This window comes from Phoca vitulina, unplaced genomic scaffold (genome assembly GCF_004348235.1).
Source record: "Phoca vitulina isolate PV1807 unplaced genomic scaffold, GSC_HSeal_1.0 scaffold1, whole genome shotgun sequence".
Lineage (NCBI taxonomy): Eukaryota > Metazoa > Chordata > Mammalia > Carnivora > Phocidae > Phoca > Phoca vitulina.
The window spans coordinates 86,309,512-86,332,890 of record NW_022589704.1 but is presented as its reverse complement, the minus strand read 5'-3'; the positions used below and the strand labels follow the sequence as shown (position 1 = coordinate 86,332,890).

Below are 23,379 nucleotides of genomic sequence, written 5' to 3'. Positions count from 1 at the left end.
TTCTTTCTTTCTTTCTTTCTTTCTTTCTTTCTTTCTTTCTTTTCTTTTCTTTCTTTCTTTCTTTTCTTTTCTTTCTTTCTTTCTTTCAATAGCCACACTACCTGCTTTACCCTTCTCAAAAAAAAAAAAAAAAGTTGCAACGGTCAAAAGATATTAAATGATTCTAATGTGCATGTCCTTTAAAAATCATCAAAACATTATACAACTTATTTCTACAATCCCTATTTGTTAAGGATGAGATTATTGATCTTATGACTGTATGCTGAATCCAAAGACAAGTAATTTCTATTAGGAATTACTTTTCTCTTGACAACTCAACTAGGGGTATTGGGAAGTATTTGTTTTCTTTCTTGCTGTTGAGTCCCAAGAAAAATTTGTGCCATTTGAAGGATTCCCTCTTGTATCTGATCCTTCAAGGTTGAAGAACCTTGGACAAACTCTTGGACAAACTCTTCCCTTCCAAGGCATCTTTTTTTTTTTTTTTTCCCAGTAAACAAACAACAAACCCTGCATGAAACCTGAGTGCATGGTGTTAGCCACATTCACTAATTGGTGTCCTCTCCTAAGCCCTGTTTAGTCTACCCATCTTCCATGAACTTTACTCTTTTGTGAGCAGTTTCTCCCATCCTGAAAATCAGGAAAGCTAATGTTACAAAGATTTTAATTAAAAAAAAATCAACACAAAATTAATCATGGGGCCTGAATCTGAACAGGGCCAATATAGCAATTAGTAGAATGATAATACTCTTTGTCCTGCTGAAAATTCCCTAAGCATATGACAGCTGGGTTTCATATCTTGCTTTTAGGGAAGGATGATAGAAGATGTGGGACAAGGGACAGAAAAAGAAAGGCACTGCCATTAAAATAAGTTCTTAGAACACAACATCCTTTAGTGCTTCATTTAACAAAATATGTCATTTTAGAAGCACTTCTGAGTGAAAGTCAAAATGTAAATTTTATACACTGACTATAAAGAATAAAACGTCCTCTGGGAAGAAATCTGCTCACCCATGAAAGGTAGAAAGCCTTCATCCCCAACCCCAAATGCTAGATTAGATGTGGATAAATGATGGATTGAATTGTTTCTAAGAAGACTCCTTGTTCAGCCTTCAGCTTTGTCCCTACAGAGCCCAGCAAGAGCATTTGTTTACAGTACATCATCCCTTAAGCCAAAGAGATTTTATCAGAGTTGTCTGTGGAATTCATCTATTTTGTTTTACCCTCTTTATTTTACATTTCAAAGTTTGCATTCCCTCTAGTTGCCAGTCCTGGCTGAGGGACACGAGTCCCTTTTTATCCTGTGACCTGTGATCTTAGATCAGAAAACCAACAAGCAGTGGCTCCTTGAGTCAAAAAGTGAGGCTTTTTTTTTTTTTAATGCTGGTCTTGCTCTCCTGTGTGAACCGTAGTACACTCAGTTTTATCACCTCTGCCTCCAATCAAGCTTTCTTAAAATCGCAGAGGCAGACTTTCAGAGACCCATTAGTACATTGTGGGGCAGAATGAAGAGAAATGTCACCCTCCACCCATCCCCACTGTGCTAGGAAAAGGAACCAACATTAGACAGACTCTTTCAATTCATAATTACACTTTTCCCCACCTTTCTGTCACCCTTCTATATCAACTCTTAAGTGGGAGTCTTTTTATTATTAAAGAAGGGTCAATGTTTTTGGCCTCTCCATTGTTAAAGAGAGGAGTCTCAGAATAAAATGAAGAGCAAAACAAAAAGAATTGAAAGAGACATAAACTGTCCTCATGGGTCTCATATGCTTTCCCTTTAATCTGTAAGATCATTTCAACTCCTCTACCTAACGAAAAGCTTAGCTGTGTGGCTCTCATATATTAGCTCATTGCAAAGTGACCTCTAAATCACTATTACTTAGAAACAAGCACCACACTTCCATTCATTTTATTGTTCCTATAGTCTAGTTTCAATGTCCCATTCTACTATATATTTTTAAAGGGCAGGATCTGTTTGCTAATAACCTCTCACTTGAATTTCATTTTATTTCTCTGACCTCTGTCAAAGAAAGAAAATTTAGAAGGAAATTATAAAAGGGTTTCTACCTTATATCCTAGGGGAAAGGTCACTGTACAAATATAAGAAGTTCATTAATATCTTCCTATCTAAATAAAGTTTAAGATCCTACACACCAGAAACACAATAGAAGTGATCAACTCATGCAGAGGCACATCGAACCCTAACAACTCACAGCTATTTTCATTTTTTATAAATGCTTCTATTCCTATTACCCAGGAGACTTGTTATTTTTACGGCATTATTCAATTAGAACTGATCACTCCCGTCAGTGTGTTATAACCCTGTTGGGATAGCTTTTTGTGTTTTTCAAATGACATCATATTTTTAAATTAAGTAGCCTAAGGGGTCCTCTGAGGAATTGGATCCTTCTTTACCTAAGCATTTCAAAAAAGGAAAGCAAATTCAAAGAAATATAAACTCTGCCTTCACCAATAACAGCCAGTGTACAGGAGGACAGAGGAGAGGACCCTAAACTCAATTTCTTCATTTTTTAAAATGAGATAACCTCAACATTTCAGGATTGCAGTGTTGATGAAATATGATTATTCACTAATGTGTTTTGTAGCCATGTATTTTAACTTTAGTCAATTAGTTAACATGATGTTTTTGGAAGAGTTCCTAGAAAAAAGCCACCTGTCCCCAAATAATCCCGATACCGTATTTGTCCTATTGTTTGAGTATAACATACCTAATTACTAAAAACTGTTAACAACTTAAATCAAATGAGTGTATGTGGTAGATTAATCCTATCCCTAGCCACACCCTTGGAGAATAAAGCCAATTTTCAGTAAGAATGTGAGAGAGGGGCAGTTAGGATGTTCTATCAAAAGACCCTCAGGGTAAGGTACTTGGTCAGAGCTCTGGGCATCTGGAATTCAGGGTAGGGTGTGTGGTGAAGAAAGTCTTCCTATGCCACAGACACTTTTTCTTTTTCTTTCTTTCTTTTCTTTTTTTTCTTTCTTTCTTTCTTTTTTTTTTTCTTTTTTTTAACAGAGAGAGAGAGAGAGAGAGGAAAAGGACAAACAGGGGAGAGGCAAAGAGAGAGAATACTAAGCAGGGTTACAGTCCAGCATGGGGCTCGATCTCATGACCCTGAGACCATGACCTGAGCTGAAATCAAGAGTGTGTCGCTGAAATGACTGAGCCACCCAGGTGCCCTGCAACAGACACTATTTTATAAGCACATTACTATGAGGCAGGTACTGTCATGTCCTTTGTACAGACGAGGTAACGGAAGCCTGGAAAAGTTAAGTCAGTTGCCTGAGAGCAAAGATATTCATGGAGGAACTGGCTTTGGAGCCGAGCAGCTGGGATTCAGAAGCCCTGATGGTGCACTGTGACTGGCTCCTCCCATGCGGTGGATGGAGAGAAGGAAGAGGAGGGAAAGGACATTGTGGCACATGCTGCCTGGTGTCTCTGCCCACCCAATAGCTACCCTCCCCTTGTTCTTTAATAGCAGAGCCACTAATTTTCTTTTGGAAAGCAATGGGCCCTGGTGAAAATATTCATTGCCCCACACCTCACCTGTTTCATTCTGGCCAAGGGCATTTAAGCAGAAATCCACTGAGCTTGATATTTTGTTAAACAGAGAGACTGGCACTTGCCTTTTCCATCTTCCCCATCCCTTCTTTCTGCCTGAAATGAAATTATCTACCGGCAGAGGTGAAGTAGTCATGCTTTGACTCTAAGACTGACAGCCCCATGCTAGGAATGGCAGAGCAGAAAGGTGGTGTTTTGCAACTTTTTTATAGAAGAACAACAAATCCTTATCTGGTTAAGTGACTGTTCCTGTTTTGCATCAAATGCAATCCTAACCCATAAGGTGATATGCAAACATAGGACAAAGAACCCAGTTTTTGTAGATGACACCATATTGGGTGAGTCTGGCCCCATGTGGTGGGGGGTACACACAGAGCTCTGTGCCACATACTTCTGCTGTGAGGGGTGATGCTACTCGCTGGGGCAGCAGTATCTGGGCACAGACCCAACTCCATACGAACAGTGGGGATAGTTCAGCACTGACACTGCGACAGGGGTTAGCAAACTACAGCCCACTGGCCAAATCCCACCTGTGGCCTGTGGTGAATAGACTGTACGCTGAGAAAGGTTTTTGTTTTTGTTTCCCATTTTAAAGGGTTTGGCAAACAAACAAAAAACCAAGAATATGCAATGGAAATCATATGGGCACAAAATCTAAAATATTTACCATCTGGTCCTTTACAGAAAAAGTCTGCTGATCCCTCAGAAGGACAGGATAGAGTAGAGTCAATGTGCCAATGATCACAATTATCCACGTTGCAAATCTTACCCTCCTTCAAGGCCATTTTTATTCGCCTTTGTTGGCCAGTGAGTCATTACATCCGAAGTATGATACGTAATTGAAGGGCACCCTAAAAGATTATCTGAAGGGGGGCGGTGTAGGGCAATAGGGAAGGAAAAGAAACAGCAGAACTAATACCTTCCTGACTTAAAAAGGAAGAATCTAGTTTTAAGTATATTAACATCAGATTGGCAGAAAACATCACACATCAGCTGAAGCAGATTGTTGGAAAGGAAGTATCATTAAGCACTGAACAGAAAATCCTAGAAGGAATTAAATTCTGAATACCTCAAAATAAAACTGCCTTTTAAGAAGACTTCTCTGCCACAGGTGGTACTAAGCTTTCATTCCACAAATAAACATTATCACCATTTACCTTAATTCTTGTCACACACAACAACGCTAGACTAACAACTGGATTAAAAGCACTGAGTAGAAAGATGGTGATTTTCCTGATTTTCTATTCTCATTGCCTCGTAGAACCTAAAGATGATTAGCCATTTAGACTCTTGAAAAATTATTTCAAATAATATGGAGAAATAAGGAGTTTTATTTTTAATAGGAGGCTAATGAATCATTTCTCACATCCAATGTAAGGATATAAATTATTAAATTTCTCCAATTGCATACTTGAGAAAACTCATCCCAACATGCAATCATCTTAGTGGTAAACCAACCTCCCACAAAAATTTGGGGTCTTTTTGGTTTTGGTTTTTGGTTTTTTTGTTTGTTTGGTTGGGTTTTTTTGTTTGTTTGTTTTTTGGGGGCTTGCCTTTTTTCTCCACTAGAGCCTGAGCCTAAATAAACACAAAAGACGAACATACGTGCATGTTAACATCTCAGATCCCCAAATATTTAAATTTCATTTAAGTTCAAAATTTCTTGTTTTTCTCTATGCACATTTATCTTCTAAAGCATTTCAATCATCAGCATTTCACAAGTAAAGCTTTTTTTTTTCCCTCTATTAGAATGTTGTCACTGCAAAGCTTTCCCACTATCATAATCAATTTGATGCTATACTGGTCTTCTTTTCATCTTAAAGGCTAAGTGGATTTAGGAAAAATAAGTGTATTGCATCAGCTGTTTTCATCTAATATTTTGCAGCTACAACATACTTTGTCTTCAAATCAAAGATGATAACACATTTTCGTTCATACACTGAGCACAAAATTACCCTTCCTAAGAATCAATCTTCAAGGTTTTCGATTTCTAGTATTTATCCTTCACATTGAATCCATCCATATAATTATAAAATTATGCAATTATTTTATGTAGATCAGTGATGACTGCATATGAATGTCATAAAACAACACATTACAAAGCACTATGATTAGAGAAAATGGTAATTGTGAACATCTGGATTGAGAAATTTAAATTTGAAAAACTCTGATATTTTTCATAAAGCTTTTTTCTATGCTTGTCCAACTTTCAATGGGTACTGACCGAAACCATTTATCTGGAACAGGCTAATTTAATGTAGATCCAAATATGTTGCCCAGATCAAGTACCCAGGTAGAGAACACAGTCACGTCTCTGTTTTGTTATGTAACTACACTGATATAAGAATAGTTTTAACATTTCCTTTAAGGATATTCAGCAATTTTGATGTTAAAAGAGTAAGAACAGCCAAAATGAAGAAATATTTTTAAATAGAATTCATCACATTTTATTGGAGAGGAAAATAACTATATACTTAAAAACTGCCAAAAATATCTTGAGCAGGTATGAATTTCATCTTAAAAATACTTTAAGAAAGCAGAAAGTCTATCTCTATCTTTAATGAACCCATACGTAATTTCTAACTTAACGCCTCAGGCTGCTTAAGCCCCTAATCTCTGTGAATGATCTACCTTTTCCCAAGCCCAAGGTGCTGTCTACATTCTGGGCAGGGTGGACATTCAAATATTTAACAACATTTGTGGCGGATACACTGACTATTCACAAGAAATGCCGAATCAATCAGGGTGGACACTGGCTGGCAAACTCGGGTCTAGTCCACTGGTGTGGCCCTGATGGGTATCAGCCATGTTCCCAGAGATGTGGAGTGGGCACAGGAGGGGGAAAGGGATACTTATCACCCATCCACTTGAGCATTCACTGCAAGGTCTCTTTCCTCTCTGGGCTTGGGTTGTGATCACACAGGTCCTTGCTACTCTTCTCTACCACAAAGCCTCTCCAGTCTGAGTCTCCTACTGAACTCCCTCTTTAGCACACACACAAAAAAAGAAAAGAAAATCATTATTCTCTATTCGTCATCAGCATAAAGGATACTCCTGCCTTTATAGGCTCTCCAACCATGTCTTCTCAATTGCTTTTGCTTTGTGCCAGGTACACAGTTCCATGGAATTTTTCCCTTAACGTGGCCTTCCTGCACATGCATTCCACAAAGCTATCTCACGTCTCTGTCATTTTTCCCCATCAGCAATTTTGTGGAAGGATCAGGACAGAAACACAAGATTCCAGTACCAAAACTCAAAAATTTAACTTTTTATTTTAATTGTGCCATGGCAACCTAACCTTGCAGCTAACAAGAAGAAAACTCCCAGATGGTACTTCAATAGGGGAGGGTCCTACTACTTATATATTTCATGCCCACTGCATTTATTATTGTTGTCTTCTCTCAGTATTATGCCATCTGCACCCACAGCCATACTATTGAGATTTTTTCCTTCTTTTTCATGTTTAAACAACTTTATTATTATATAATTCACATACCATTACAATTCACCCATTTTAATATGTATGAGTCAATGTTTTTAAATGTATTAACAGTGTTGTACAACCATACTGCAATTTAATTTTAGGACATTCTCACCTTCAGAAGAGATCCCATACTCATTTGCTGTCAATCCTCATTGCCTCCAACCCCACCTGGCCCTGAGAACCACTCACCTACTTTCTACTTCTGTAGATTTGCCTATTTGAGATCTTTCATATGAATGAAATCATAAAATACATGGACTTTTGTGACTTGCTTCTTTTCCTTAGAAAATGTCTTCAAGGTTTATCCATGTAGTATGCATGAGTACTTCATTTTTTATTGCCAAATAACATTCTTTTGTATGGATTTACTACATTTTATTTTATCCATTAGGGCTTTTCCCCATTAACCTATTTTTTTTTTTCTATGCTATAGGGAGTCTAGTAAAGGTTTTCTGAATTAAACTGGTGAGAATTACAAATGTAGTAAACAACTACAACCTCTTCCTATGGAAGAAGTGATCTGTTCAAAGGAAGGAGCAACTAATGCAAATATTCAAGAACCCATATGCTGAGAAACTTTAAAAAACACTAGCAAACATAAAGAAAATGAATATTCATTGCCTCTGCTTTCTAATGGCAAGATTTTCATCAAAACTTATATTGGCCCTGCCTGCAAGACTTGTAAGCAAGTAAATAAAAATGGAAAATGGAACCAGTAATTGTTATCTCTTACAATATCAAGCACTAAGGATGATGGATTTTTTTTTTTCCCCACTTTGACCCAACAGCACCAGGTAGCGGCTTTGAGAAAACTGATAAGCTGTCACACCTGGTTCCAGGGGGTGCCCAGACTAAACTAGAAGTGCTGGAAATATCAATATCAAAATTTAGGGAACTGCTCATACTCCATATGATAGTAGGTATTAAAAAAAAAAAAGTATAGCAGATTTAGCTGGGGCCCTATCATTTATAATTTTTCATTAGTGGCACTTTTCATGTATGCAAAGCCCTCAGTGAACTCCAAGTTCGATAAAGTGGTATTATTACAGTTGGGATCCATGTGTGTGAAGAGCTTCTGAATCTAATATTATTAAGGCAAAGAAGCTCCATGTATGGATGAATAAATATAATTTCTGTCTTGCCGTTTCTAAAGAAAACATGTTCAATAATTTGTATAGTGCCTGAAGACATTAACAGAAATAATATGGGAGCTCAACTTGATTACTTTACTATTCCTTCTATATGCTCTTCTGTCTCAAAATGAGTGAAATAAATTATTGGATATGGTCTTATTCCCTTTGAGTGTTATGTTTAAAGGATTTTTTTTCCTCCTCAAGATATTTTTTTTCTAGTAGTTAACACAATCACATTGAAATAATTAACCTTGCATTTTCTTCCCTTCAAAAATTAATTCACACTACAAAACTGCATTTTATGGTCTCATTCACATAGTCATTTTAAAGGAAACACAAACAAAAGATTTCAAGTTTCCTAGGCTATTTAGAAAAAAAACAAAGAAAGAAAGAAGCAACTGGAACAGCAGTCGTCTGTGAAAACAACTGACATTTAGTTTCACATGTAAGGTAAATCTGAATGGCACGAGAACCTTTCTACTCACAGGTATCTAAAGACTCGTCTGAATCATCAGGGCAGTCAGGGTCCCCATCACACAGCCAGCTCTGGGAGACACAAGTCACATGATCGTGGCAAAGAAATTCACCAGGATCACACAACTGCTGATCTGAAAATGAAAATGTTTCGAAATAAAATATGAATGATCTGAACACGAACACAAGAGCAGTACAAAGATGAAATGTGGGAAAGCAATACATAAAAGGTACATGAGTGTGATCCACATTTTCTGTTCAGCAGCAAAACTAAACCAATTATTTATCTTAATTTTAGCCACTCAGCTCAAGCACACAATTTTGATAGAATTGACTATGTTGCGGTCTCACACAATCTGTTCTGAAAATAGTTAAGAATTCTGTTTGTGTTTACGACTAGAACTTTGGTCATATTGGATAAGGCATATGGTAATCACAGCCAGTGGGTTTTATAGATGTTGATCCAAAGCAGACGTTCTTGAGTATAGAAATTTTAGTTTCTTCCTCTGCTCTAAGAGAAAGAAAAATCAGAAATAAAACTTAAATATTGTACTTAAACTCCATCTCTGAGAAATTCAGGTCCTAATCATCTATCCTGATACTGGGGCTTCATGTCTCTACGTTAATTAGATACCCATTATCATAATATTTTCTTTTCTTTTTTTTGCTACAAGTTCCCAGATGACAGCTTCTGTTACTGGACAGCAAAAGTGATAGTAACTTCCATAAAGCTTTGCTCTAACTTGGGTTTCTACAATTGGTGGTACCCAAAAATCACATTATTTTCCTTCAATGGCTTCAGAATATTTAGGCTTTGTAGTCTTTCCTCAAGTCCTAGTAAACTCATCATATGTCTTGTTTTTTATTTTGTTTTGGTTTTGCAATATACTTATTTATACACTGTGAATCCATTCAATAAAATATTTACCTTTTTAATATTTTAAATGTCTGAAATAGGAATATTTTTTACAATTGATGATCTCTGAATGTGAAGGACTGTTAGCCATATCAAATCGTAGCTATTTGATATCACTTACACTTTTGTTATGTATATACAGGAATGATTCAAGATAAAAAATCTATCAGTAAGTAGGTCTTTAAATATGCAGCAAATAAAAATTCTAAGGGACATGAAAGCATTAGACCATAACTTAATTGACTTTTTTCCCCCAGTAATACAGAATGATGGTGCATTTTCCACACAGTGGGATCAAATACAGTATATCTTTTTTTTCTCTCCCTTAACCTCTTCTCTCTTGACCTCAAAGTAATTTTCAATAATATATATTACAAACATACACAAACATATACACAACTTGTGGGTATATAACTATTTTTTTCCACTTTCAAACTATAGATATTACCTGAAATTGCTATTATTTTATCTTATCCTATTATATTTTTCAATAAATTCACCATCAATACCACACTTATTACTTCTATTATCATAGCTGGGTTGGTTTTTTTGTTTTGTTTTGTTTTGTTTTTACATTAAGTTGATTGAGCATACTCTGTATTTGGCTCTAGGGTAGGTGCTACAAAAATGTAGAAGTCACCATCTTTGTCTTTAAGGATCCAGCAGACTGCTTGTGTCAACAGATCCAGGAGGAAAAAAAAGTACTTTTATACAATAATTTGCCAAATAAATGATATAGAAAATAATTGGTAAAAGAAGAGACCACAGGGGTGCCTGGGTGGCTCAGTCAGTTCAGTGTCTGCCTTAGGCTCAGGTCATGATCCCAGGGTCCTGGGATGGAGCCCCACATCTGGGTTCCTGCTCAGGGAAGTCTGCTTCTCCCTCTCCCTCTGCCTCTCCCCCCCAATCCCACTTGTGTTCTCACTCTCTCTTTCAAATAAATAAATAAAATCTTAAAAAAAAAATCTAGGGGCGCCTGGGTGGCTCAGTCGTTAAGCGTCTGCCTTCGGCTCAGGTCATGATCCCAGGGTCCTGGGATCGAGCCCCACATCGGGCTCCCTGCTCAGCGGGAAGCCTGCTTCTCCCTCTCCCACTCCCTCTGCTTGTGTTCCCTCTCTCGCTGTGTCTCTCTGTCAAATAAATAAAATCTTTAAAAAAAAAAAAAAAAATCTAAAAAAAAGAAAAGACCACAAAGATGAAGACAAAAACAGAATAGTTTGGAGATGTAAGCATTACTTTAAAAATGGGTAGGATTTCGACAAATGGAGAGTAAATATAGGGCATTCCAGACAAGGGGTAGAGTGACAGTATAACTAAGGAACTAATTGTTAAAGTGCATTTGAAACAAACAAAAAAAAAAGATTCTAAAATTGAAATGACATTCAGGTTATAAAACCTTGATTTTTTTTTCACCAAATAATTTGTGTGATATTTATAAGTATATTCCACTGCTAGAAGAGGAGGACTTAAATTTTGCTTTAGACTGTCACATAACTTTTGTAGTTAATGTAGGGCAAGAGCATGAGATGAAATTCAAGTTGTTTTGCTTATAGACAAGGAAACCATATAATTTATCACCAAACGGGGAGAGTTCTGAAGATGAAGGAAGGCTTATTAATAATTATACTGGGAAACAGGCATAAACCAAATTTATTCCAGAAAAATGAGAATGGATGTTCATTGTACCTATAGCTACTCTGCATTTGATTTATGATCTTGAGATGCTAGATTGTTTCCTTCCTTCTTACCTCCCAAATGATAACAAATTGCTATGAGGATAAGGGAAAAGAGATGGTGCCTTGCTAAATACCGTTGTATAATGCTTGACTCAGTAAATAATCAATAAGTACTTATTGAAAGTATAAAGAAATAAAAAAGGACCATAAAGAACTGTTAATGGTGTTGGAAAATAACATCTCAAAAACATAGGTCGAGTCAGGAATGAAGGACCTTGATTACCATAGGAAATGTTCTGTAGATAATTTGAAGTCATACAAAAGTACTTAAGAAAGGTTATTTATAATAAAATACTGTACAAAGTCATCTGTCAGGAGACTGTTGCAATTGTCTAGAGAAAAGCTCCTGATGATTGAACTGAAGTAATGGGGACTAAAATGGAGACTCTGCTCCAAGTGAGGTAAGAGTTAAGAATCAGTGACCAAATGGTTGAAAGTCTCAAATATGTCTCTAAGTAAATGCCTTAAAAATTGATTGGATGTCATCTCAAAACCAAGATAAAACATACTGATTAAAAAAAAAAAAAAACAAAACAAAAGAAAAAGTAATGTGCGTGTGAGCCTGGTCATGGGGGCATTGGAATAATAATGGTAGGTATAATAGAAGGAATAATAAGTATTTTATAGTGTTTTATTTTAACCTCAAAAGCACTTCCACCACCACTACCCCATCTTAATTTGTTCATTCATTTACTTATTAAATAATCACTAATGAGTTGCTACTATGTTCTAGGCACTGGGGATACATTATTTTTTCCTAAAGCAGAAATCCCTGCCATCACAAAACTTAAATTTTAGTGGCAGGATAGAAACAAAAATAAAATAAATGAGTTAAATATATTAGAAGATATATTAGAATATAAAGTATATTCTATACTTTATAAAGTATAGAGTATATTAGAAGATAAAACCCGATGGAGAAAAATAAAACAGATGGAGATTAAGAATTGGAGGCTGGGGAGATGGAGGTACAATTTTAAATAAAGTGGTCAGAGAATATGTCACAGACAATGTGACATTTGAAATAAAGACTTATGAAAGGTAAAGGAGATAACCATTTGAATAAAAGGTCATGTGGTAAAGGTCATATACTAAGGACCTGAGGCAGGAGGGTGCTCAGCAAATTTAAAGGAACACTAAGGAGATCAGAATGGCTGGAGAAAAAGAGAAAGTAGAAATGAGTTGAGGTCAAGAAATCAGTAAATACAAGGTTGAAATCAGCAGTTGAAGGTCTGAGTTTTACTAAAAGTCAAGATGGGAAACTGCTGAAGGGTTCTAAGTAAAGAGACAAACTAACTTACTTTTTTAAAGGATAATTCTGACTACTATGTTGAGAATAAACTTCAGTGAAGTGAAAGTGGAAACAAGGAGATCAATGAGAATGTTATTGCAATAATGTATATGAGAAGGGATGATTGGTAGATAAATATATTGGTGAAATGGAGTTTCAAGACCATGTTTGATGAGGAAACTGAAGTCAAATATTCTGCTCACCATCTCATTAAATGTCAGAATCTTAAATTCAGATCTTTGACCCTCAGTGTATGACTTTTCAACTGTTTTCAGAATATAATGAGTATGAGATGCTTGTGGGAGATCCAAAAATAAATATACATCAGGCAGTGATGCATTTAAATCTGAAATTCAGGAGAATAATTAAAGCTGGAAACATGGAACAAACCTGGAGATGTAAGAAGACAGTGAAAAACTCTAAGAATAGATGTAGATGAAATTAAAGTGAGGTGGGAGGGAAAGAGGTGAGGGCAAAGAAATAAGAATAGGTCAGGCACGGGGATAGAGGGGACAGAAAGTTTAACCAGAGATACAAAAGGAGAAGGGCAAGGGAAAAGGAGCTTTACTAAAACCATGTGAAATCTCAAGAGTTGGAATGAGGAAGGGGGTTATTTTGACAACGCTCAAGTATGATGAGTTCTGAAAAGATGGAGTAAACTTGGAGGCTGAGGAAAAGGTGCCAGAGAGGAGGAGGGACTGGAGCCCAGGGATATGAAAGTGGAGCAGTTTCCCAAGGAGAATTCATGGTGCTGGAATGAGAAACTAAACACTAGTAGGAGCACCTGCCCTGAGGAAGAAAGGATAAAAATATGAAATAGATAAATCATTAGCTGGCAGGGAAGCTGGTATTCTTGCCTGATCATGTTTTCTCAAAGAACAGAAAAGCAAGATTATTATTATTATTATTATTTTGAAATTTGGACAAAGGTAGAATTGGAAAGAGTGGTGAAGGTTTAGGATAACTGCTATGGGAAATTGGAAAAGGAATCAACTAGGAATCTGTGAAAAGATGTCTTTGTAACAGCGATGGAGATCCAGCTAAGACTGAGAAGTGTATATTTGACAGTTAAGTATTTTGTTCATTTTGTTTTGTATTAATGTCCAAACGTTCACCTACATTGAAACACAGATACAGAATAATCCCCTTGAGAAAATTTCAGAAGAAAATCTCTTGGGAAAATATGCAAGCCACCCTCAATACATATTCACATGTATAGACATGTATGCAAATCCACCCTAATTCAATATATATATATGTGTGTGTATATATATATATATATATATATACATATATATATATATGATAGACTTAACAGGATTTACCTATTGAGCCTATGTTATCAGCTTGCTAAGCAAGCTCCAACCTTTTTTTTTTTTTTAAGATTTTATTTATTTATTCATTCAGCGCCCCACAAGCTCCAACCTTTAAAGACAATTTGCACTGCTGCGATTTGGGGGACAGTTTTATATTATCCCTCTAGGAAACAGCAGTTAAGAATAGCGTGCTACAGGGGCACCTGGGTGGCTCAGTCGGTTGGGCGTCTGCCTTTGGCTTGGGTCGTGGTTCCCATGTCCTGGGATTGAGCCCCGCATGGGGCTCCCTGCTCAGCAGAGAGCCTGCTTCTCCCTCTCCCTCTGCCCCTTCCCCTGCTTGTGCTCTCTCTCTTTTTCTCTCTCTCCCTCTCTCTGTCAAATGAATAAATAAAATCTTAAAAAAAAAAAAAAAAGAATAGCTTGCTACAACTCACCTATTTATTTTTCAACCAGATATTCCATTTCAAGGTGGGTTTTTAAAAGCATTGATTATACGATTCAAATGAATGAATTTTCAGTATTTCAAGGTGATTATTTTAAAAGATATCCACTGGATTGAGCTCCGTGAATCAGAAGCTAAATATTTTGTGTGTGGGGGCGCCTGGGTGGCTCAGTCCTTAAGCGTCTGCCTTCGGCTGGGGTCATGATCCCAGGGTCCTGGGATCGAGTCCCGCATCGGGCTCCCTGCTCAGCAGGAAGCCTGCTTCTCCCTCTCACTCCCCCTGCTTGTGTTCCCTCTCTCGCAGTGTCTCTCTCTTGTCAAATAAATAAATAAAATCTTTAAAAAAATAAAAAATAAATATTTTGTGTGTCTATGTATTTTCCACTTATCTTATTTAATGCTTCATGCCATACTTCTGAGATAGTCAAACTAATCTTCTTTTAAATATCTTCCTATTGTATGAAATGTAATGTTATACACTGTAATTAAAACAAGAAGCTTATGAGAATGTGCAGGCAGTTTCACTTACATCCCTAAGGAAGATGATCAAAGCTAGTACCATGTCTATCTCTTTATAATAATAGACTCTTGCAGTCAAAATCTATGGGACAACCATAGGCCTATAGAGTTTACTAAGTTTGGATTCACCCTGGCTTAGTATGATAATCTTGCTACATTTATATGAAAACATCTAATTGCTCATTTTAAAAAAAAATTTATAGTAATATTTTTGGAAGTTGGATATATTTGGTCTTAAATGAGAGATTATAGATACATGAGCTGCCACAGACTAATTTATATTTTCTCATTTTAATGTCATGATGAACTGCTATTTTTTATCTTTTCAAAAAACAGGAAGGATCAAAGTCAAATACTAAAACCAATATCCATCAATAGGGGTCTACTGAATAATTATGTAGATTCCAGCTCCTTGAGTATTTCACCATGATCAATTTATAATAATGTTATGCCATTTCCCTTAGAAGTCAACTTGCTATTTAAATACTAATGAGAATGTTAATTTACCAAAAAAAAAAAAGTAATTGCCTTCTACATGCATAACAGGACACTATGGAGAGATTTAAAGGAAGTATAAATGATGAACTCTGGTAACTAATTACAAATGAAAGGTAAAGGAAGGGTAGTACCCACTGAACAGCTGAATTCCTGAGGAGTGAAATATTGATTCTATCTGAAGTTCAAGAATTGCTAGAACCTCCTGCACAAGCTAAGTATTAGGGAAAAGCTGTGACAGGTTTTCAGAACTCAGTTAACATCACAAATACTTATTTAGTATATCTACATCTCATTGCTAACAGATATATGATGGTTAATAATATACAATTCATAATTGCTGAAAGAGAAATACAGCTGTATTTCCTTTCTTCTCATATAAGAGGCAATGATTTCATTAGCGGGAGAACAGAATTCTTGTAGACATCTACAGAAAATAATTTATACGAATTCAACTTCAAATTTCCATGAGGCTCCTGAAAAATTAAAGGAGCTGTGTTAGTTATCGAGTATTAGGAAGTACCTTACATCGTTTGCCTTTATATTCCCTTAGTCCAGAAAAATGTGCATATGCAGATGAAGAAAAAATTCCTCAGAATTCCATGTGAATTGTTTTTCATAATATGGCTAAAGGATTTCTTCTTCAATGCTTTCTTCTCCTCTCCTTTCACGGTTCAACCTACACTTTTAGTTCCCTATGCTGTTCTATCCACTTTCCCCAAATATAGAATTTTATGTGTCTTTACTGTTTTATTCTTTACATCGAATGCCCTTTCCCCTACAACAAAATTCTAGTCTTTCTCAAAAGTCTGAAGACATTTTAACTCCTTTAATCAAAACTTCCCCAACAAACTTTTTCTTCCTCCATCACCAGTTCCATAGCATTCCACCAAGTGCTCGCTTCGGCAGCACATATATTAAACGTGGAACATTCCACCCAAACTACCAAACAGCGCCTACTATATTTTACTCTGTGTATTGCAGCCACTGGTGATGAGCTCCTGGGGGGCAGAAGGTTCTGTCGTAAGACTTCATATTTGCCCTAACAAGGTGATTTCAATGGAAAAAAATCATATTTTCCAAAAAGAATTATACGTTATTTTTGGATGGGGTAGGGCGGAGGAAAACCAAAACAATACCAGTGTTTTATATTTTATTATCAGAAAGATAAATAGCTTTATTTAGTTAATCGCCAAAAATAAACTAAGTTCTCCCATGGTTAAAATAAAATAACCTGAATACTAAAGATTATACCATATAAAATTAAAGCATCCATGAAAACTAAAAATCAAACTTGAGAGAGGTTCAATGTTATCCTCCAGAGTCTCTTAAAGACTATACTGAAAATTACACTTTTACAATAGCTGGTTATGCAATGCTAACTTAGCCAAATATATTAATGATAGTGTTTTTCTTTAAAGATCATTCCTTTAGAAATATCATTATCATAAGTGTAAGATAAAATGTAACTAACCATTTTAAGTCTATGTTTAATAGAAATAGGAAATATATTTGGATTATATTAAGAAGGTTGGTGTGAGGAAATGTAGGTCAAAAATTGGTCAAACCTGGCAGTTTCATTTTATCAAGGCATTAGTTCTCCTCCACAAAATGCCTGGTTGATTAAAAATAAGCCATATTGGGGCGTATGGGTGGCTCAGTCTGTTAAGCATCTACCTTCATGATAGGTCATGATCCCAGGGTCCTTGGATTGAGCCTGTGTCAGACTCCCTGCTCGGTGGGGAGTCTGTTTCTCTCTCTCCCTCTGCCTGCCACTCCCCCTGCTTGTGCTCTCTCTCTGTCAAATAAATAAATAAAGTCTAAAAAATAAATAAATAAAAATAAAAAATAAACCATATTATCCATTATAAGACTGTAATTCATAGTATCATTTATCTTTGTTAAATCCATCCTTAAAAATCTGCCCAAGCTTGTATTAAGGGGGCAATTAGTAATGAAGACTTTTAAAATCAAACACAAATGGAGAACAGCCTTGAAAATTCACTGAACAGACAAACTGCTTTAGTCATACAAGCAAAGCTTAATTTAGATTATTTTGCAAGATAAACGAGGCTAACTTGACCTGGGTCACTTCTTGCTTATGCCTTTGAAAATTTAAGTAAAACTTAAATTGTTCCCCAAAATGGATATGAGGCAACCACTAACCAATTCTCTTCCATTTAAGAAAATTCTAATATTGTAACCAATCACCGTGACGAATAGTCCCTGCTTCTACACCGTACAAGCTGATTTATAATAATGAATCATGGAACACTACATCAAAAACTAATGATGTAATGTATGGTGATTAACATAATAAAAAAAAACAAAAACAACAATATACCTCTAAGCCTCATTCCATGTGTTGGTTTGAGTACTCCCCACTTGCAAACTATCTTTTTGGTGTGCACACAATAAACTTTCGCTAATCACCACTTCAGTGATTCACTGGGTTTTTTACTTCCTTTTTTTTCCTGAACTTTTGACAAGAGTATCCACATTTCAATGATAACATGATTTTTAATTAACAATTTCCATTATCCTGCTGAGTCATTATTGATAATTTAGAAACTTAATTACTCTAACTACAGACATATGTGCATATACCCTCATACTGTATGTACAGATATTGTTGTATTTTAAAATTAGCATACCACTGTACCAGATCTCCATTATCCCCAAAGCTAAGACTAATTAAGAGAGCTTAACCAAATGCTTGAATAAGAGTTCTTTGAGGGGGCTGAATAATGGTACCAAAGATGTCCATATCCTAATTCCCAGACCTGAGACTATGTCACTTTACTCAGTAAAAGGGACTGGGCAGATGTGATTAAGCTAAGGACCATGAGGTGGGGAGACTAGCCCAGATTACCCAGGTGAGCCCAATATAATCACGAGTTCTTATAAGAGGGAAATCAGAGAGGAGAGATGTGAAAACAGAAGCGGAGGTTTGCAGCCATCTGAGACTGGGGCCAGGCACCAAGCAATGCGGGCAGCCTCTAGAAGCCGAGACAGGCGAGAAAATGGATTCTCACCTGGAGCCCCCAAAAGAACTCAGTCCTATGGACACTACTTAGGCTTTTGACCTCCAGAACTGAAAGATAACACAAATGTGCCGCTTTAACCCACTAAGTTTGTGATAATTTGTTACAACAGCAATAGGAAACCAATACCACACCCCAGTTACATCTCACAGCCCAAGCATCACTTTATTTAAAGTCTGACTTGGTAAGTAGGAAACAGACAAGCTGTTAGGTACTTTACCATGAATTTAAAGGCCCTTTTCTCCTAAGTTGCTTTCTGTTAGTTTCAACGCCACCTACTTAAATAAAATACCTCTTCTTCTCCTTGATGTCTAATGACAGTTAAAATACATCTGCACATGACTAAGGCCAGCAATAATAACTAGAAGCACATGACAAGGTTTAATGAAGAATACATTATAAGTGCTCAAATAAATGACATCTCTGGGAAATATATGAATTGGGAAGTGAGTCTGTGTGTGTATACATGTTTCTATTCTCATGAAATGAAAAAGTGCAAAAATGTGATCTATTTCTATCATGAGAAAATTATAACTAATTGCATATTTTTATGCTTTCTATCAGCTACCAAATTTGCAGTCACCCTATGCTTTATTAAACACCAGGTGGTTTTGGTGCTGCAAATGGCAATTTGTACTTACAAAACACCTTATATAAAACCAGGACAAAATCGAAAATTTAAAGTACATTATCCCCAGGAAGAAGCTTTGCTCATTTATCATTTCTATCATAATGAACAAATGAAAAGTATCTCTGTAAACATTTCAAATCCAATTTGACATTTAATTTTCAGGGAGAAAGTTGTATTTTTTTTTTCCCCTTGATCACTTAAACATTGTTGGTTGGTTGGTATTTTTTTTTTTTTCTGTAGGCAGTGATATGGAAAATTGTAACACACTCAGCATGGACCTGTTTAGAACTGCTTCTTTACCAAGAAAAAACAAAAAGTACCAAAGTAAAAACCCTGTCTTTTATTTAGCAAGAGACAAAGGATGTATTTCTCAGTGGAATAAAACTGACACATTCAACATGGTTGACTCGAGTTTCTATTATCATTGGACTAAAGCTTTACAGTTCTGTATCCTTTTCTGAAATTTCAGTAGAAATGGTCTATTTCTTTTTTTACCTGTCTTTCTCAAAAGCCCTCTGAAATGAATCTGCAGAATTATTTCATATACTACATTGTTAAGGAAGGGGAAAATTTTGACAGGTTTCCTTCGTAAATGTAAAAGAAAAAGCCTAAATTATTGACATTTCCTCGCAAGTTCTATTCTCTAAATCCTGTATGATCCTCTTCCAATCTCCCAGGGGGTACCAAAATTCACATCTTTTTTCTCATCTCTAGGCTTAGTGAAATACGAAGCAGATGGTTAGGCTTTGGCTCTTTCGGGCTGATGCAACATCTTCTCTCTGTTATGCTGTGTTTTAACCATTAAGGACTCTTCAAAGACTAAAATTTTACTCATCTCAAGTTCCAATTTTGATTTGAAAAGATATTTCTCAATCATAATTTCTTGTTTCCTATTTTGAAAGACTTTAAAACTTACTCCTTTAATTAGTCCTCACTTATGGCGAACCAAAATAGGCACTGAGAATATAACGATGAAGACAACAGCATTTCTACCCATAAGTTGCTGAGGTGTAGGCAAAAACAGAAATATTTACAATAATAGGAAGTAGGTGTTAATATAGGTGTGTCTGGGTATCAATAGAGCGCAGCAAATGGAGGACCTTGTACTATGGACAATTGAGAATGTGGGACAGCTGAGATGCAGAGAAGGCCTGCAGAAGACACTTTCAGTTACCTACCCAACAGCTATTTTTGCCACTTTTGAAAAACCCCACATCCCACTGCAGAGGCAGGGAAAGCCATTGGCTTGCCTTCCCAGTGGTGGTTTTAGCAGCTGGGCATACACATGTGTCCCAATGTTAATCAATGACAACTGAGGTAGAGAGTAGTCTGCTAAAACTCTCCCCAGGAAACAATTTTCTTTCTATTAAAAAAAGACTTGAGAGAAGGAGCTCTCCTGCATTGCTTTATGTTGTGAGCATTTGAAATCTGGTGCAACCTCAGTCATCATCAGAGCCCGAGGATGAATAAGTCTGAGGACAAACCAAACACAGCGAGGATGGCAAGGTGGAAAGACATTCATCACTGAGTTTTAGAAGATATTGTTGGGCTACCCTAAGGTGCTTCTGCACTCCATCCCACTAATCTCTACACCTTTTGTTATGTTATGCAACAAATACCCTCATTATTTGGCTGTAGTATGTTGAGTAATTTCACTATCAATCAGAAAAAACTGATACAGGTACAAGGGAAACTTCCCCCCCAAAAGGCATTTTTTAATCATTTTAATATAAAAAGGTGAGATTGCCAAGCTGACGACATGGGGGATGGCATTCCAAACAAAAGAGAGATCATCACATGGGGAAAACATGCCATATTACTGGCACACCAAATGATTCCTATGGCTGAAGTTTAGTTTATGTGTCAAGGATAGGCTGGAAAATAGGTAGAATATTCACACTGCTTGAATACAGTCAATATTTTAATACACTCTTTATGCAGTAAGACTCACTTTTTGTTATTTTAAGTTGTTACTTTTTTTTAAAGATTGTATTTATTTATTTAACAGAGAGAGAGAGAGAGAGACCACAAGCAGGCGGAGCAGCAAGCAGAGGGAGAGGGAGAAGCAGGCTCCCCACGGAGCAGGGAGCCCGATGCGGGGCCTGATTCCAGGACTCCGAGACCACGAAGGCAGACGCCTAACCGACTGAGCCACCCAGGCGCCCCAATTTGCTACGTTTTTATTTTTTTATTTTATTTTTATTTTTTTAAGATTTTATTTATTTATTTGACAGAGAGAGAGACAGCGAGAGAGGGAACACAAGCAGGGGGAGTGAGAAAGGGAGAAGCAGGCCTCCTGCTGAGCAGAGAGCCTGATGTGGGGCTCGATCCCAGGACCCCAGGATCACGACCTGAGCCGAAGGCGGATGCTTAATGATTGAGCCACTCAGGCGCCCCTCCAAGTTGCTACATTTTTAAAAGACTTTTTTTGTGTGGGAGATAATAAAACAATACAACAAATAGTCATAGTTATTGAATTTATTTTTAGACACATGCTAAATTAAACAATTTGTATATTTCAGTTAATACTCACAAAAAAATCTGTTGTTTGCATTTGACAAATCAGATTATGTGACTGTTTAGAAAGTTGAAAGACTTTCTTAATATCATCAAACTAGGAAGTGGCATGATGAGAACATGAACACTCATCTGACTGACACAGAGCTGCTCTCATAACCACCAAAGGAGTTTTTCTCAATTTGGAGATTAGTGGCATTTTGAGAGTAACAATTTTTGCTTTGGGAATACAGTTAGCACCACTGATTTCTAGAGAATAAATGCCATCAGTGCCTTCAGTCCCTGTAACACCCCACACACATGTGTAGGCACTACAGATGTTTGCGCTAAAAACCCACCTGGAAATCACTCAATCAATCGGTTGGCGTTCAACCTCTTTTAAATTATTGAGACTGCAAAAAAAAATTACACTTCCAAAATAGGCCCCAATGCTTCCTTCTTCTCAAGTCTTTCTCAAGTTCTGGCTGATACCTAAAATTCCATGTGTTTAAGTCACTGGTCTATAATGGTAGCAACTATCCCTAGAAGGAATGAAACCTTATCATTTATTTACAGCTTTGTGAATAAAAAATAAAAGGAAAGCATTATGGAGATGGAGGCAATCATGAAGACATACCACAGATAAAAAGATTGAATATTAAGTACCAAGGAGGTTGGAAGCATCATAGGCACATACCCTTTATGATATTGTCAAGAATTTCCTTCTCTAGTATTCTCCAAAATCAAAGGCATGGAATAAATGAAATTTCCAGCTCCTTCTACTTTATCTCCATGATCAAACAAATACTTAAAACGTATGACAGTCCTCTAGGGGGAAAATTAAAAAATGGTGAGAGAGTGGTTTTCATAGAATGGTTACTCTTTTGTAGACATATGTCTAAACCCCAAACTATCAAATGAGAAGAGCATCTTTATTAGTTAATGTGATAGAGGACAGAGGTCCCAGCTAGGAAAGCTTATGTTATTTGGATAATTGTGAAATATGAATAAAAGTTCAATGGGTTTCCTAAACATAACTATAAGTAACAGAGATAATTAAGTACTTCTCTGCAGAAGACACATGTCATGAGAATTTAAATGAATCCTCATGAAAGTAATTATTACTCTATCAAAAGAAAAGGTCTAATGTAACATTTTAATGTTAATAGGAAATTAGAAAAGGTAGCCATGGGGGCCTAAAGGAATATAAATCAAGCCTCATAATGTTTTCAGGAAGAGATATAAATGCACACATTTTCTCACATTATGCCAATGATTTTACTTTTTTTTTCCCCACAGTTAAGAAATTATTGAGAAACAGTATCCTTTAACAAAACACATATTAAGTCATGTTATGTGACTATGTAGAAGACTGTTATTATTTTTCTGTTCAAGTTTTGTGATGTTGTAATTGCACAAGTTATATTTAATTAAAATATAAGAAGTGGAAGATAATCAAAAGGGACAAGAATCAAATCTTCCGAAGTTCACCACTCAAAGATAATAACTGCTACTACATTTTTAAATATTCCTGTAGACTTTTCTATCTAGAAAAAAATACATACAAATTGCTGGATTTTTTTGAAGTATTCACTATATTGCTCTGTACCTTGCTTTTTTGTTTTAACTCAAAAATATTTTGTGGTAAACCTTCATATTGGTAAATCTAATTCTAAATAATTAATTTAATAAGATCATGATAGACCATTTATTACATGAATTTTCCATACTTTTTAAAGTTTTAAAAATCAGGAACTACCTTAAGGTCCAAAAATAGGTAATAGGTAAAATTAAAAGTTGCAATAAACAATTCTGTAGGTAA

The 23,379-nt window shown here is 36.2% G+C and overlaps 1 protein-coding gene across 7 annotated transcripts in view; it reads right to left on the bottom strand.

Moving 5' to 3' along the window:
* LRP1B (LDL receptor related protein 1B) overlaps window positions 1-23,379 on the bottom strand; it is a 1,853,519-nt gene that overhangs the window by 1,493,723 nt on the left and 336,417 nt on the right. For 5 of the 7 annotated variants that reach the window (XM_032387847.1, XM_032388632.1, XM_032389413.1 and 2 more), the window contains exon 2: window positions 8,683-8,805. The exons of 1 other annotated variant lie outside the window; for it this stretch is intronic. In XM_032387847.1, coding sequence (XP_032243738.1) covers window positions 8,683-8,805 — 123 coding nt within the window. Of the gene's footprint in view, window positions 1-8,682; window positions 8,806-17,063; window positions 17,100-23,379 lie in introns of those variants that run through there. One more of the 7 variants, XM_032391016.1, reaches the window with a different exon arrangement.